This window comes from Ranitomeya imitator, chromosome 8 (assembly GCF_032444005.1).
Source record: "Ranitomeya imitator isolate aRanImi1 chromosome 8, aRanImi1.pri, whole genome shotgun sequence".
Taxonomy (NCBI): Eukaryota; Metazoa; Chordata; class Amphibia; order Anura; family Dendrobatidae; genus Ranitomeya; species Ranitomeya imitator.
The window spans coordinates 182,917,005-182,934,078 of NC_091289.1; the positions used below are offsets into that span (position 1 = coordinate 182,917,005).

Below are 17,074 nucleotides of genomic sequence, written 5' to 3' on the forward strand. Positions count from 1 at the left end.
TCTGTTGGCAAGATGTGGCTGCTTATTTTGTGCATGTAAACCTCCGTATGGCATCTGTACGGCGAGATTTTCTCGCCGGCTTGCAAAATGGACATACTGTATAATGGATCCATAGGCTCAAATATTCTTCAAAACATACAGTGGGGCAAAAAAGTATTTAGTCAGTCAGCAATAGTGCAAGTTCCACCACTTAAAAAGATGAGAGGCGTCTGTAATTTACATCATAGGTAGACCTCAACTATGGGAGACAAACTGAGAAAAAAAAATCCAGAAAATCACATTGTCTGTTTTTTTAACATTTTATTTGCATATTATGGTGGAAAATAAGTATTTGGTCAGAAACAAAATTTCATCTCAATACTTTGTAATATATCCTTTGTTGGCAATGACAGAGGTCAAACGTTTTCTGTAAGTCTTCACAAGGTTGCCACACACTGTTGTTGGTATGTTGGCCCATTCCTCCATGCAGATCTCCTCTAGAGCAGTGATGTTTTTGGCTTTTCGCTTGGCAACACGGACTTTCAACTCCCTCCAAAGGTTTTCTATAGGGTTGAGATCTGGAGACTAGCTAGGCCACTCCAGGACCTTGAAATGCTTCTTACGAAGCCACTCCTTCGTTGCCCTGGCGGTGTGCTTTGGATCATTGTCATGTTGAAAGACCCAGCCACGTTTCATCTTCAATGCCCTTGCTGATGGAAGGAGGTTTGCACTCAAAATCTGACGATACATGGCCCCATTCATTCTTTCATGTACCCGGATCAGTCGTCCTGGCCCCTTTGCAGAGAAACAGACCCAAAGCATGATGTTTCCACCACCATGCTTTACAGTAGGTATGGTGTTTGATGGATGCAACTCAGTATTCTTTTTCCTCCAAACACAACAAGTTGTGTTTCTACCAAACAGTTCCAGTTTGGTTTCATCAGACCATAGGACATTCTCCCAAAACTCCTCTGGATCATCCAAATGCTCTCTAGCAAACTTCAGACGGGCCCGGACATGTACTGGCTTAAGCAGTGGGACACGTCTGGCACTGCAGGATCTGAGTCCATGGTGGCGTAGTGTGTTACTTATGGTAGGCCTTGTTACATTGGTCCCAGCTCTCTGCAGTTCATTCACTAGGTCCCCCCGCGTGGTTCTGGGATTTTTGCTCACCGTTCTTGTGATCATTCTGACCCCACGGGGTGGGATTTTGCGTGGAGCCCCAGATCGAGGGAGATTATCAGTGGTCTTGTATGTCTTCCATTTTCTAATTATTGCTCCCACTGTTGATTTCTTCACTCCAAGCTGGTTGGCTATTGCAGATTGAGTCTTCCCAGCCTGGTGCAGGGCTACAATTTTGTTTCTGGTGTCCTTTGACAGCTCTTTGGTCTTCACCATAGTGGAGTTTGGAGTCAGACTGTTTGAGGGTGTGCACAGGTGTCTGTTTATACTGATAACAAGTTTAAACAGGTGCCATTACTACAGGTAATGAGTGGAGGAAAGAGGAGACTCTTAAAGAAGAAGTTACAGGTCTGTGAGAGCCAGATATCTTGATTGTTTGTTTCTGACCAAATACTTATTTTCCACCATAAAATGCAAAAAAATGATAAAAAAAACAGACAATGAGATTTTCTGGATTTTTTTTTCTCAGTTTGTCTCCCATAGTTGAGGTCTACCTATGATGTAAATTACAGACGCCTCTCATCTTTTTAAGTGGTGGAACTTGCACTATTGCTGACTGACTAAATACTTTTTTGCCCCACTGTATATACAGTGTATATATATATATATATATATATATATATATATATATATATATATATATATATATGTATATATATATATATATATATATATATACATACAGTGCAGACCTAAAGTTTGGACACACCTCATTTAAAGATTTTTCTGTATTTTCATGACTATGAAGATTGTACATTCACACTGAAGGCATCAAAACTATGAATTAACTCATGTGGAATTATATACTTAACAAAAAAAGTGTGAAACAACTGATATTATGTCTTATATTCTAGGTTCTTCAATGTAGCCACCTTTTGCTTTGATGACTGCTTTGCACACTCTTGGCATTCTCTTGATAAGCTTCAAGAGGTAGTCACTGGGAATGGTCTTCCAACAATCTTGAAGGAGTTCCCAGAGATGCTTAGCACTTGTTGGCCCTTTTGCCTTCACTCTGCTGTCCAGCTCACACCAAACCATCTCGATTGGGTCCAGGTCTGGTGACTGTGGAGGCCAGGTCATCTGGCGTAGCACCCCATCACTTTCCTTCTTGGTCAAATAGCCCTTACACAGCCTGGAGGTGTGTTTCGGGTCATTGTCCTGTTGAAAAATAAATGACGGTCCAACTAAACGCAAACCGGATGGAATAGCATGCCGCTGCAAGATGCTGTGGTAGCCATGCTGGTTCAGTATGCCTTCAATTTTGAATAAATCCCCAACAGTGTTAGCAGCAAAGCACCCCCACACCATCACACCTTCTCCTCCATGCTTCACGGTGGGAACCAGGCATGTAGAGTCCATCCGTTCACCTTTTCTGTGTCGCACAAAGACACGGTGGTTGGAACCAAAGATCTCAAATTTGGACTCATCAGACCAAAGCACAGATTTCCACTGGTCTAATGTCCATTCCTTGTGTTCTTTAGCTTAAGCAAGTCTCTTCTGCTTGTTGCCTGTCCTTAGCAGTGGTTTCCTAGCAGCTATTTTACCATGAAGGCCTGCTGCACAAAGTCTCCTCTTAACAGTTGTTGTAGAGATGTGTCTGCTTCTAGAACTCTGTGTGGCTTTGACCTGGTCTCTAATCTGAGCTGCTGTGCACCTGCGATTTCTGAGGCTGGTGACTCGGATAAACTTATCCTCAGAAGCAGAGGTGACTCTTGGTCTTCCTTTCCTGGGGCGGTCCTCATGTGAGCCAGTTTCTTGTAGCGCTTGATGGTTTTTGCCACTGCACTTTGGGATACTTTCAAAGGTTGCCCAATTTTTCGGACTGACTGACCTTCATTTCTTAAAGTAATGATGGCCACTCGTTTTTCTTTACTTAGCTGCTTTTTTCTTGCCATAATACAAATTCTAACAGTCTATTCAGTAGGACTATCAGCTGTGTATCCAGCAGACTTCTGCACAACACAACTGATGGTCCCAACCCTATTTATGAGGCAAGAAATCCCACTTATTAAACCTGACAGGGCACACCTGAGAAGTGAAAACCATTCCCGGTGACTACCTCTTGAAGCTCAATAAGAGAATGCCAAGAGTGTGCAAAGCAGTCATCAAAGCAAAAGGTGGCTACTTTGAAGAACCTAGAATATAAATCACACTTTTTTGTTTGTGAATGTACAATTTTCATAGTCATGAAAATACAAAAAAATCTTTAAATGAGAAGGTGTGTCCAAACTTTTGGTCTGTACTGTGTATATATATATATATATATATATATATATATATATATTTATATTTAATACAAAGATAGCAGAAAAGCGGGAAATTCAATTGCTGGAATTGACTTACAGTAAACCATTTCATATCCATTATATTTTTACATATTCCTCACTAATAATGTTAGTAGTGTGTGTGTGCAAAATTTGGGAGCTGTAGGTGTTAAAATAAAAGGTTAAATCACGGAATAAACTGGCGTGGGCTCCCGCGCAATTTTTTCCGCCAGAGTGGGAAAGCCAGTGACTGAGGGCAGATATTAATAGCCTAGAGAGGGACCATGGTTATTGCCCCCCTGGCTAAAAACATCTGCCCCCAGCCACCCCAGAAAAGGCACATCTGTAAGATGCGCCTATTCTGGCACTTAGCCACTGTCTTCCCACTCCCCTGTAGTGGTGGGATATGGGGTAATAAGGGGTTAATGTCACCTTGCTATTGTAAGGTGACATTAAGCCAAGTTAATAGAGAGGAGTCAATAAGACACCTATTCATTACTAATCCAATAATAGGAAAGGGATAAAAATACACACATTAAGAGTAAAGTATTTTAATGAAAGAAAGAAACACACAGGGTTTTATTATCTTTATTGTACGCTCAATCCACCTGAAGACCCTCGTTCACCTGAAAAAAAATCCAAAAAACCCCCCAACAATATCCCATACCTGTCTTCCGTACAGTCATGTCCCGCGCAGTAATCCATCGCAAGGGGTTAAATTCATTTACAACCTGGAGCGGTGCTGATGCTGTCGCTCCCAGCTGTAAAACACTGGGGAATTAATTAAATGCAGGGGGCGGAGCTTCGGCGACTTGCGGTACCGTCACCGAAGCTGCGCCCCCTGGTGGCATAAACTTATATGAACTGTAGCGTGAGAAAATATTCAGAAAAATTCCCATGCTACAGTTCAAATGAGTTTCTGCCACCAGGGGGCACAGCTTCGATGGCGGTACCGCAAGTCTATGAAGCTAGGTTCCCTGCATTCCATTAATTCCCCAGTCTTTTACAGCCAGGAGTGGTCGCATCAGCAGCGATCCTGGTTGTAAATGAATTTAACCCCTTCAGATGGATTTTCATCGTGGGACATGACTGTACGGCGGACAGGTATGGGATATTGTTGCTTTTTTATTTTCCTTTTTTTACAGGAGATCAAGGGTCGTCAGTTGGATTGAGCGTATAAAGATAATAAAACCCCATGTGTTTATTTATTTCATTAAAATACTTTATTCTTAATGTGTGTGTGTATTTTTAACCCTTTACTAATATTGGATTAATAATGGATAGGTGTTTCATTGAAATCTTTCAATTATTAGCCAGGCTTAATGTCACCTTACAATAGCAAGGTGACATTAATCCCTTATTACCCCATATCCCACCGCTACAGGGGAGAGGGAAGAGAGTGGCTAAGTGTCAGTGCGCCTTTTCTGGGGTGGCTGGGGGCAAATGTTTTTAGCCAAGGGGGGGGGGGCAATAACCATGGTCCCTCTCTAGGCTATTAATATCTGCCCGCAGTCACTGGCTTTTCCAATATTTTCTGGGATTTAACCCTTTATTTTAACACCTAGAGCTCCAAAATTTTGCACACACGCACTACTAACATTATTAGTGAGGGATATGTAAAAATATAACAAATATTAAATGGTTTACTGTGTGTATATATATATATATATATCTATTCTATGTGTAGATATTTATTTTATCTATTCTATCCTAACCTGTCAGTGTGATTTTACTGTACACCGCTCTGAATTACCGGCTTTTCTATAGAACACCGCTGCGTATTTCTCGCAAGTCACACGCGTGGTCCGTGTGTAATCCGTATTTTTCTCGCACCCATAGATTTTCATTGGCCTATATTTCTCGGAATACGCTGACAAGCGCAGCATGCTGCGATTTTCTCAGCCCATAAAATACGGCCGAGAAATATACGGCTGATGGAAGCTGCCCCATAGAGAAACATTGGTCTTTGTGCAAAGCTGTTAGAGGTGATATGTATTGGTAACTATGGGGAGTGGACATTTTTACATTCTTTATGTATATTTTGAATTTTCACCATATAGGAATGACATCCCTCTTTTGAAGCAAGTCTTCTGACCTTTTAGACCACATTCACACTATCAGTATGTGGTCAGTATTTTACATCAGTATTTGTAAGCCAAAACTAGGAGTCGAACAATCAAAGGAAAAGCATAATAGAACCACGTCACCACTTCTGCATTTTTCACCCACTCCTGGTTTTGGCTTACAAATACTGATGTAAAATACTGACCAAATACTGAATGTGTGACTGTGACCGTTGTATAAAGCTCAGACGCTCATCCGCAGCTCAATATTAATTATCACTGTGTCACACTCATATCACTGTGTCACTGTTATCACACTCATATACAATAAGTACTTACGAAAATCTTATGTTGATTATATACACAATGTGAGGGAAAGGGATCTGTAAAAATACCAGCATCTGTAGAATAAGATCAGAGGAAAAAAGAGTGAGATCTCCAGTAATGTGATTGTTGCATCACCCCCATCATCCTGTGTTATAGCATCCAGAGTAATCTGATGCAGGATGCGTTTTTTCTCCATTGACTTGCATTAGCGACGCATTGCCACACGTCGCAACCGTCGTGCGACGGTTGCGTTGTGTTGCAGCGGACCGTCGGCTGCAAAAAACGTTACATGTAACTTTTTTTGCAGTGTTGTGTCCGCCATTTCCGACCGCGCGTGCGCGGCCGGAACTCCACGCCCACCTCCCCGCACCTCACAATGGGGCAGCGGATGCATTGAAAAACAGCATCCGCTGCCCCCGTTGTGCGGCGCATTCACTACTATCGTCGGTACGTCGGCCCGATGCACTGCGACGGGCCGAGTGCGACGCTAGTGTGAAAGTACTTTAAGAGAACACTATTGTTATTACATCTTGTATATAGGAATATCATCTTCCTAAGGCCAAGTTCACACGTTCAGTATTCGGTCAATTTTTTACATCAATTTTTGCCAGCAAAATTAGGAGTGGGACAATCAGATGAAAAGTATGATAGAAACAAGTCACCACTTCAGCATTTATCACCCACTATTGGTTTTGGCTCACAAATACTGATGTAAAATACTGACCAAATACTGAATGTGTGACAATGTCCTTATAGGGAGGATCTGATGTGAGAATATAATCTGCCATATTTCTGCTTGGTAGTACATGACAAAAAATAATCATACTGTGAACATGTACGTACTGCTCCCTAATAATATAAATATAGATGTGTATACAAACAAACAGGAGGGCACCATCAAAGGATTAAACATGGTCAACCTAAAGCATGTCAAATAGTACAATGCAAGACAAAGAGAGAAATAAACCCGCGTTCCTTCTGACATATGAACCGACAATCTGGTCCTGTCTATGAGCATTCTCTTGTGGACTTATCTTGTGGCACTTCAACCGCAGATCCGCGGGTAAGTTATTGCTCCCGTTGTTTGACTTTGGCAAACCAGCTCTGGGGTCCTCTTTAGGCTCTATATGTTTTTCAGGTTATTTTGAAAGCTATCTTCTTTTTCTTCTTAGATGTATATAAGTATATTTGCCTCTGCCCATACTCTTTGACTGCCTGTATGTGCGGTCATATCTTACATCATCTTGCCTTTTCTTTATCACACTTGTGACTCATGTATTCACAGGTTGGGTTGCCGTATATTGACATTTATAGATAGAAGTTATTTTTACATGCCATTTCCAGCCAGTGTTACTAAGTACATGACCTTATAGTCTATAGTCTACTCCCCTCTTATCTCCTTTTCCCACAATCGCACACGATTTCTCTCGCGTATCACCCCTACTCTGGAACCCTCTACCACAACATATCAGACTTTCGCCTACCATCGAAACCTTCAAAAAGAACCTGAAGACCTACCTCTTCCGACAAGCCTACAACCTGCAGTAACCACTGATCCACCAAACTGCTGCACGACCAGCTCCACCCTCACCTACTGTATCCACACCCATCCCTTGTAGATTGTGAGCCCTCGCGGGCAGGGTCCTCTCTCCTCCTGTACCAGTTATGACCTGTATTGTTTAAGATTATTGTACCTGTTTCTATTATGTACACCCCTCCTCACATGTAAAGCGCTATGGAATAAATGGTGTTATAATAATAATAATAATAATAATAATGGCAACTGCAAATACATGCATACTCATAGAGCAGTGTTCCCAACCACACTCATCTTGAGAGCCACATTCAGTTCTGAAAGAGGGTCGCGAGCCACATCCGAAGATCCCCCTCCTCCCACAGTAGTTACACCCAGGGCCCCTATTACCGGTATAATACGTCACACCAAGACAGAATACATACATCCATGGACTCCCACCTTATCTTCATTCGATATTCTTACATCAAGCACTCCCACCATGCTAACCCATCCAGTTTCAAACAGCCCTTCTATCTGGAAGTATCATCCTATGTCCAGTTTAGTACTTAATGTACCTCTGCGACCACAAGGCCAGTATATGCCCATCCAGATCTGCTCTTCTACTCATAAAAGTCACCATCTGAAGACCTGTCCTTCCCAGCTGTTTGCTAGACTTGGTGCTAAAGCACCTGCCCCACTCACAAGAGTGACACCCAGATCCCCCTATTACCGGTATAATGACAGCCAAAGCTTTTCCACTGAAATCACACCAAGGCAGTATGCCAAGCTCCAGGGTTTCCTATCTTACCTCATACAGATCTGCTCTTCTGTGCAGGGGGGCTACACACAAAAGTCACCACATAGAGATGTATACTTAATAGCTGTTTGCTACAACTGGTGCTAATGCACCAAGCTGGCAGACAGCCGCGAGCCACGCATCATGGGCCTGAGAGCCACATGTGGCTCCACAACTACAGGTTGGGGATCACTGTTATACAGCATGAGGCTACATACTGGATGTCAAAGTTTTAATTAATCTAGAAAGGCCAGTGTCTTCAGGATCAGTTATATAATTCTTGCCTAAGATGTATTTTTTGCATATATATTTTGTGGTGCATATTTGTCTTTTGTGCTAATTCCCTGTAATGGGTGCATTTTTCTAGATCCTTTTGAAATGTTTTCACTATTTGTTTTTTATACACTGCAATAAAAATAATTGTTATTTCTACGGTAGTCCCTGACTATTGGCATGTTTCTTTCTCTCTTTGACTTGCATAAATATAGATGTGGAGATGCATTAATTGTTACTTACTTTGTCTCCTATTTCTTTGGACCGTGCTTTATAATCTGCAGACGACGTGTCCAGGAGAGTGTCCGTGAATTCTATATTGATGATTCTGAATTTTAATGGACAAACCAAATTAGCAGGTGGAGTTGTGGTTTGAGTAGTTGTTGGATGGTTCATAGTAGTAAGATGCTGAGTTGTAGTGGGAGGTTCAGTGGTAACGGAAGGCTGTGTTGCTGTCGACGACTCTGTGGTAGTGGGAGGCCGTGTTATTGTTGGAGCCTGTGTGGTAGTTGGAGCCTGTGTGGTAGTTGGACGCTGCGTGGTAGTGGGAGGCTGCGTGGTAGTGGGAGGTTGCGTGGTAGTGGGAGGCTCTGTGGTAGTGGGAGGCTCTGTGGTAGTTGGAGCCTGTGTGGTAGTTGGAGCCTGTGTGGTAGTTGGAGGCTGTGTGGTAGTTAGAGCCTGTGTGGTAGTTGGAGGCTGGGTGGTAGTTGGAGGCTGTGTGGTAGTGGAAGGCCCTGTGGTAGTGGGAGGCTGTGTAGTAGTTGGAGGCTCTGTGGTAGTAGGAGGCTGTGTAGTAGTTGGAGCCTGTGTGGTAGTTGGAGGCTGTGGGGTAGTTGGAGGCTGTGTGGTAGTGGGAGGCTGCATGGTAGTGGGAGGCTGCGTGGTAGTTGGAGGCTGTGTGGTAGTTAGAGCCTGTGTGGTAGTGGGAGGCTGTGTGGTAGTGGGAGCCTGTGTGGTAGTTGGAGGCTGGGTGGTAGTTGGAGGCTGTGTGGTAGTGGGAGGCTCTGTGGTAGTGGGAGGCTGTGTAGTAGTTGGAGCCTGTGTGGTAGTTGGAGGCTGTGTGGTAGTTAGAGCCTGTGTGGTAGTTGGACCCTGTGTGGAAGTTGGAGGCTGTGTGGTAGTTGGAGGCTGTGTGGTAGTTAGAGCCTGTGTGGTAGTTGGAGGCTGCGTGGTAGTGGGAGGCTGCGTGGTAGTGGGAGGCTCTGTGGTAGTTGGAGCCTGTGTGCTAGTGGGAGGCTCTGTGGTAGTGGGAGGCTCTGTGGTAGTTGGAGCCTGTGTGGTAGATGGAGGCTGTGTGGTAGTTAGAGCCTGTGTGGTACTTGGAGGCTGGGTGGTAGTTGGAGGCTGTGTGGTAGTGGGAGGCTCTGTGGTAGTGGGAGGCTGTGTGGTAGTTGGAGGCTGTGTGGTAGTTGGAGGCTGGGTGGTAGTTAGAGGCTGTGTGGTAGTGGAAGGCTCTGTGGTAGTGGGAGGCTGTGTGGTAGTTAGAGCCTGTGTGGTAGTTGGAGGCTGGGTGGTAGTTAGAGGCTGTGTGGTAGTGGGAGGCTCTGTGGTAGTGGGAGGCTGTGTGGTAGTTGGAGGCTGGGTGGTAGTTGGAGGCTGTGTGGTAGTGGGAGGCTCTGAGGTAGTGGGAGGCTGTGTGGTAGTGGGAGGCTGTGTGGTAGTTGGAGGCTGCGTGGTAGTGGAAGGCTGCATGGTAGTGGGAGGCTGTGTGATAGTTGGAGGCTGTGTGGTAGTTGCAGGCTGTGTGGTAGTGGGAGGCTGTGTGGTAGTGGGAAGCTGTGTGGTAGTGGGAGGCTCTGTGGTAGTGGGAGGCTGTGTAGTCGTTGGAGCCTGTGTGGTAGTGGGAGGCTGTGTGGTAGTGGGAGGCTGTGTGGTAGTTGGAGGCTCTGTGGTAGTGGGAGGCTGTGTAGTAGTTGGAGCCTGTGTGGTAGTTGGAGGCTGTGTGGTAGTGGGAGGCTGTGTTGTAGTCAGAGGCTGTGTGGTAGTTGGACGCTGCGTGGTCGTTGGAGGCTGCGTGGTAGTGGGAGGCTCTGTGGTATTGGGAGGCTGTGTAGTAGTTGGAGCCTGTGTGGTAGTGGGAGGCTGTGTGGTAGTGGGAGGCTCTGTGGTAGTGGTAGGCTGTGTAGTAGTTGGAGCCTGTGTGGTAGTTGGAGGCTGTGTGGTAGTGGGAGGCTCTGTGGTAGTGGGAGGCTGTGTGGTAGTTGGACGCTGCGTGGTCGTTGGAGGCTGTGTAGTAGTGGGAGGCTCTGTGGTAGTGGGAGGCTGTGTAGTAGTTGGAGCCTGTGTGGTAGTTGGAGGCTGTGTGGTAGTTAGAGCCTGTGTGGTAGTTGGAGGCTGGGTGGTAGTTGGAGGCTGTGTGGTAGTGGGAGGCTCTGTGGTAGTGGGAGGCTGTGTGGTAGTGGGAGGCTGAGTGGTAGTTGGAGGCTCTGTGGTAGTGGGAGGCTCAGTGGTAGTGGGAGGCTGAGTGGTAGTGGGAGGCTGAGTGGTAGTTGGAGGCTCTGTGGTAGTGGGAGGCTGTGTGGTAGTGGGTGGCTGCGTGGTAGTGGGAGGCTGAGTGATAGTTGGAGGCTCTGTGGTAGTGGGAGGCTGTGTGGTAGTGGGTGGCTGTGTGGTAGTGGGAGCCTCTGTGGTAGTGGGAGGCTGTGTGGTAGTGGGTGGCTGTGTGGTAGTTGGAGGCTGTGTGGTAGTGGGTGGCTGTGTGGTACTTGGAGGCTGTGTGGTAGTGGGTGGCTGTGTGGTAGTTGGAGCCTCTGTGGTAGTGGGAGGCTGAGTGGTAGTTGGAGGCTGTGTGGTAGTGGGAGGCTGTGTGGTAGTGGGAGGCTCTGTGGTAGTGGGAGGCTGCGTGGTAGTGGGAGGCTGTGTGGTAGTTGGAGGTTGTGTGGTAGTTGGAGGTTGTGTGGTAGTGGGAGGCTCAGTGGTAGTGGGAGGCTGTGTGGTAGATGGAGGCTCAGTGGTAGTGGGAGGCTCAGTGGTAGTGGGAGGCTGAGTGGTAGTGGGAGGCTCAGTGGTAGTGGGAGGCTGAGTGGTAGTGGGAGGCTGAGTGGTAGTGGGAGGCTGAGTGGTAGTTGGAGGCTCTGTGGTAGTGGGAGGCTGTGTGGTAGTTGGAGGCTCAGTGGAAGTGGGAGGCTCAGTGGTAGTGGGAGGCTGAGTGGTAGTGGGAGGCTGAGTGGTAGTTGGAGGCTCTGTGGTAGTGGGAGGCTGTGTGGTAGTGGGTGGCTGCGTGGTAGTGGGAGGCTGAGTGGTAGTTGGAGGCTCTGTGGTAGTGGGAGGCTGTGTGGTAGTGGGTGGCTGTGTGGTAGTGGGAGCCTCTGTGGTAGTGGGAGGCTGTGTGGTAGTGGGTGGCTGTGTGGTAGTTGGAGGCTGTGTGGTAGTGGGTGGCTGTGTGGTAGTTGGAGCCTCTGTGGTAGTGGGAGGCTGAGTGGTAGTTGGAGGCTGTGTGGTAGTGGGAGGCTGTGTGGTAGTGGGAGGCTGTGTGGTAGTTGGAGGCTGTGTGGTAGTGGGAGGCTGTGTGGTAGTGGGAGGCTGTGTGCTAGTGGGCGGCTGTGTGGTAGTGGGCGGCTGTGTGGTAGTGGGAGGCTGAGTAGTAAAGGTTGCTGGTCCTGTGGTAGTTTGTTCTGTGCTCGGTTCCATCGTGGGTATTGTTGAATCTGCAAAAATAGAAATATTGACATTTACAAACTGTTTTACTCCTTTTGTTATTTGTGGATCTCACTGTAATATCTCCATGAATCTCATCCTGGATTATAGAGAGAATTATACAGATGATTCCTAGAGTTACCAGTTACTGACATGATCACTATTCTGATTGCTGGAGCTGTTGGCGCAAAAAGTAGAAATGGCAATTGGCCTTGTAGTAGTCATTTTCAGCTGTATGCAGCCGACAATGCAGTTATAATGTAAATCATGAATGATTGTAATATGATCAGTCTAATTCCGCAGCCTCAGGCCTATAACTTCGAATAATAATAAGTCTTGTCTGAATTATGTCATCTACATATTTTTCATTAGCATCAAGGTGAATATCAGATTGTTCTTGCATTTCATTTTGTTTCATAGATTCCTCGTGCTTATTCCATACTTACCTGACATAGGGGCCTTTGTGCTCTGAACGGTTGAAATATATATATATATATATTTCTGATTAGCTAATAAAGGTATTACTTATATCAGGGGTCTAAAACTAAAGTGAGGTCTGGGTCTACTTATAAAAATTCCATTATGGCACTGGGCATTGTTAAATCTTGTTAGGTATGTTACAGCGGTCGTTTGTCTAAAGTTTGCTCTGTGTAGCTGCTACATTACTGTGTTATACAAGAAAATGTGCATCTCCAATGTGTAGTGGCCTCTGCAGCACAACTCCTGATCAAAAGGTTAGGAGCTGTTCTGCAATACCTGGCAGCAGCTGCTACACATTAAATGGCGCTGGGCTCAGCATCTACATTTAATGAGTTAACATCCAGCGACCATCGGACCTGTTTTCAGCTGATCAGTGGGGCTCCAATCGTGTCTGCTGCAGAACAGCAGTACAGAACAGTAGCAGTACAGTAGGCTGTAGTATACAGCTGACATTCACATTGTCTGTACTTGCTTGGGGGTGTATAGAAAGCCCCCAATAAAGCCCCCTTACTACAGGGGGTGGAAAGTGACTACAGGGGTGAGGGGGAGCAGGAGAGGGGAGGCATAACTCCCAAATGTCCCAGATCCAGCGGGAGAGTCTCGATTTTGAGACTCTGTCCCGCTCGGGATCTTACTTTTCCAGCATCGCCTCAGACCAAATGTACCACCACTTTAAACTGCTAGTGCGATCTCTAGCTGTGTCGGATTGGAGCAGATATTGCTCCTCGCTCTGACACTGACTGGCACAGGAGACACGGAGCGGTCTTTATCAGTGGTGCACCGGAGCTGCAGCAACGTGAGCAGTCAGCGGCTCGGCGGGGCTGGATGACATCATTCAGCGCTGCAGGAGAGGAAGCTGCCGGCTGTTGCGAGGGAGCGCGGTGAGAGGTGCATGTGTGTGTCTGTAGGTGTGTGTGTGGTGATGGAGAAGACAATGATGGGGTGGAGGAGAAGGCAAGGATGGGGGTGTGAGAACAATGATGGGGATGGGGTAACTATATGTGGCCATTATACTGTACCCAGCATCATGTGGGGTCATTATACTGTACCCAGCATCATTTCGGGCCATTATACTGTATGCAGCATCATGTGGGGCCATTATACTGTACGCAGCATCATGTAGGGCCATTATACTGTACACAGCATCATGTGGGGCCATTATACTGTACACGGCATCATGTGGGGCCATTATACTGTACCCAGCATCATTTCGGGCCATTATACTGTATGCAGCATCATGTGGGGCCATTATACTGTACGCAGCATCATGTAGGGCCATTATATTGGGGCCTCTGTGCTCTGAATGGTTGAAATATATATATTTCTGATTAGCTAATAAAGGTATTACTTATATCAGGGGTCTAAAACTAAAGTGAGGTCTGGGTCTACTTATAAAAATTCCATTATGGCACTGGGCATTGTTAAATCTTGTTAGGTATGTTACAGCGGTCGTTTGTCTAAAGTTTGCTCTGTGTAGCTGCTACATTACTGTGTTATACAAGAAAATGTGCATCTCCAATGTGTAGTGGCCTCTGCAGCACAACTCCTGATCAAAAGGTTAGGAGCTGTTCTACAACACCTGGCAGCAGCTGCTACACACTGAATGGCGCTGGGCTCAGCATCTACGTTTAATGAGTTTACATCCAGCGACCACCGGACTGTCCGGACCTGTGTTCAGCTGATCAGTGGGGCTCCAATCGTGCCTGCTGCAGTACGGTGTAGGCTGTAGTATACAGCTGACATTCACATTGTCTGTACTTGCTTGGGTGTGTATATAAAGCCCCCTTACTACAGGGGGTGGTAAGTGACTACAGAGGTGAGGGGGAGCAGGAGAGGGGAGGCATAACTCCCAAATGTCCCAGATCCAGCGGGAGAGTCTCGATTTTGAGACTCTGTCCCGCTCGGGATCTTACTTTTCCAGCATCGCCTCAGACCAAATGTACCACCACTTTAAACTGCTAGCGCGATCGCTAGCTTTGTCGGATCAGAGCAGATATTGCTCCTCGCTCTGACACTGACTGGCACAGGAGACACGGAGCGGTCTTTATCAGTGGCATATCGGAGCTGCAGCAACGTGAGCAGTCAGCGGCTCGGCGGGGCTGGAAGACATCATTCAGCGCTGCGGGAGAGGAAGCTGCCGGCTGTTGCGAGGGAGCGCGGTGAGAGGTGCATGTGTGTGTCTGAAGGTGTGTGTGTGTGGTGATGGAGAAGACAATGATGGGGGTGGAGGAGAAGGCAAGGATGGGGGTGTGAGAACAATGATGGGGATGGGGTAACTATATGTGGCCATTATACTGTACGCAGCATCATGTGTGGCCATTATACTGTACTCAGCATCATTTCGGGCCATTATACTGTATGCAGCATCATTTTGGGCCATTATACTGTGCACAGCATCATGTAGGGCCATTATACTGTACACAGCATCATGTGGGGCCATTATACTGTACAAACCATCATGAGAGGCCATGATACAGTATGCAGCATCATGTGGGCCCATTATACTGTATGGAGCATTATGTGAGGCCATTATACTGTATGGAGCATCATGTGGAGCCATTATACAGTATGGAGCACTGTGTGGCCATTATACACTATGGAGCATCATGTGTGGCCATTATACTGTATGCAGCATCATGTGGGCCCATTATACTGTATGGAGCATTATGTGAGGCCATTATACTGTATGCAGCATCATGTGGGGGCATTATACAGTATGGAGCACTGTGTGGCCATCATAATAATAATAATAATAATTTTTATTTATATAGCGCCAACATATTCCGCAGCGCTTTACAAATTATAGAGGGGACTTGTACAGACAATAGACATTACAGCATAACAGAAATACAGTTCAAAACAGATACCAGGAGGAATAAGGGCCCTGCTCGCAAGCTTACAGACTATGAGGAAAAGGGGAGACATGAGAGGTGGATGGTAACAATTTCTTTAGTTATTCGGACCGGCCATAGTGTAAGGCTCGGGTGTTCATGTAAAGCTGCATGAACCAATTAACTGCCTAAGTATGTAGCAGTACAGACACAGAGGGCTATTAACTGCATAAAGTGAATGAGAACATGATGCGAGGAACCTGTTTTTTTTTTTTTGTATAAATAGGCCACACAGGGATCGTTAGGTTAATGCATTGAGGCGGTAGGCCAGTCTGAACAAGTGAGTTTTTAGGGTACGCTTAAAACTGTGGGGATTGGGGATTAATCGTATTAACCTAGGTAGTGCATTCCAAAGAATCGGCGCAGCACATGTAAAGTCTTGGAGACAGGAGTGGGAGGTTCTGATTATTGAGGATGCTAACCTGAGGTCATTAGCGGAGCGGAGGGCACGGGTAGGGTGGTAGACTGAGACCAGAGAGGAGATGTAGGATGGTGCAGAGCCATGGAGTGCTTTGTGGATGAGGGTAGTAGTTTTGTACTGGATTCTGGAGTGGATGGGTAGCCAGTGTAATGACTGGCACAAGGTAGAGGCATCGGTGTAACAGTATGAAGCATCATGTGTGGCCATTATACTGAATGCAGCATCATGTGGGGCCATTATACAGTATGGAGCATCATGTGTGGCCATTATACTGAATGCAGCATCATGTGGGGCCATTATACAGTATGGAGCATCATGTGTGGCCATTATTCTGAATGCAGCATCATGTGGGGCCATTATACAGTATGGAGCATCATGTGTGGCCATTATTCTGAATGCAGCATCATGTGGGGCCATTATATAGTATGGAGCATCATGTGTGGTCATTATACTGAATGCAGCATCATGTGGGGCCATTATACAGTATGGAGCACTGTGTGCCATATTTTTTGGTGTTTATAATTATTGTTTATGAAACAGTGTGATCAGCAGTGTTAAATGGGTGTGGTTGTGGTGTGGATATGGGTGTGACTAGTTGTGAAATGGGTGTTGTCAGAGGCCACAACATTTCTCCCTCTTTCCCTTCTTCAAACAGTGGGAGGTATGGAGGAGGGGAGGGGATATGATGGCTGCTGTTCAAATGGGTTAGGCACCTGCCAAAACTTCTCAGAAGGAAGGAGGAGTGTCAGATTCACTGACTGCATGGAAGCTGTTCACTGCAGCTATCAGAGGTAGTGAAGAGGCAGAAGGACTGGCTACAGCTGGAGATCTGGCCAGTAAGTGCTGGTGGATGGACTGAAGACCCCCAGGATGGAGCTGCTGGAGATGGAAGAATGCACCTGCCAGACGGATGACGTGTAAGTAATAAAATGTGTACAGACTTACTATTATCTGTTTGTAAAAGTGTATATGTAATATATATCTTAATATATACTTATCTTTTAATGTCTTCACATCCTGTTCCATCCAGATGTGTCCGAATCCCAGAATTCCAAGCGGCAGAAGTTCAGCGACCTCCATATTGGGACACCCAAGTGATGGGTGTCTCAATATGGAAACTGCTGATGGTACCAGCCTCTTGTGTGGTACCACCAACGCAACACCGTCGCACCACACACAAACACACACACTGTATACGCCGTACACACCACACACACACACACACTGTATATGCCGTACGCATCAA

The 17,074-nt window shown here is 46.1% G+C and overlaps 2 protein-coding genes across 2 annotated transcripts in view; both read right to left on the bottom strand.

Moving 5' to 3' along the window:
- The window catches only part of LOC138647444 (uncharacterized), a 29,654-nt gene extending 19,834 nt beyond the window's left edge, over window positions 1–9,820 (bottom strand). The window contains exons 1-2 of the mRNA XM_069736444.1: window positions 8,644–9,820; window positions 5,828–5,889 (exon numbers count right to left, since the gene is read on the bottom strand). Of these exons, the coding sequence (XP_069592545.1) occupies window positions 5,828–5,889; window positions 8,644–9,264 (683 nt within the window). The 5' untranslated portion in view covers window positions 9,265–9,820. The remainder of the gene's footprint in view (window positions 1–5,827; window positions 5,890–8,643) is intronic.
- Window positions 1–17,074, bottom strand: part of LOC138648138 (TRIO and F-actin-binding protein-like) — a 47,235-nt gene that overhangs the window by 25,830 nt on the left and 4,331 nt on the right. The window lies entirely within an intron of this gene.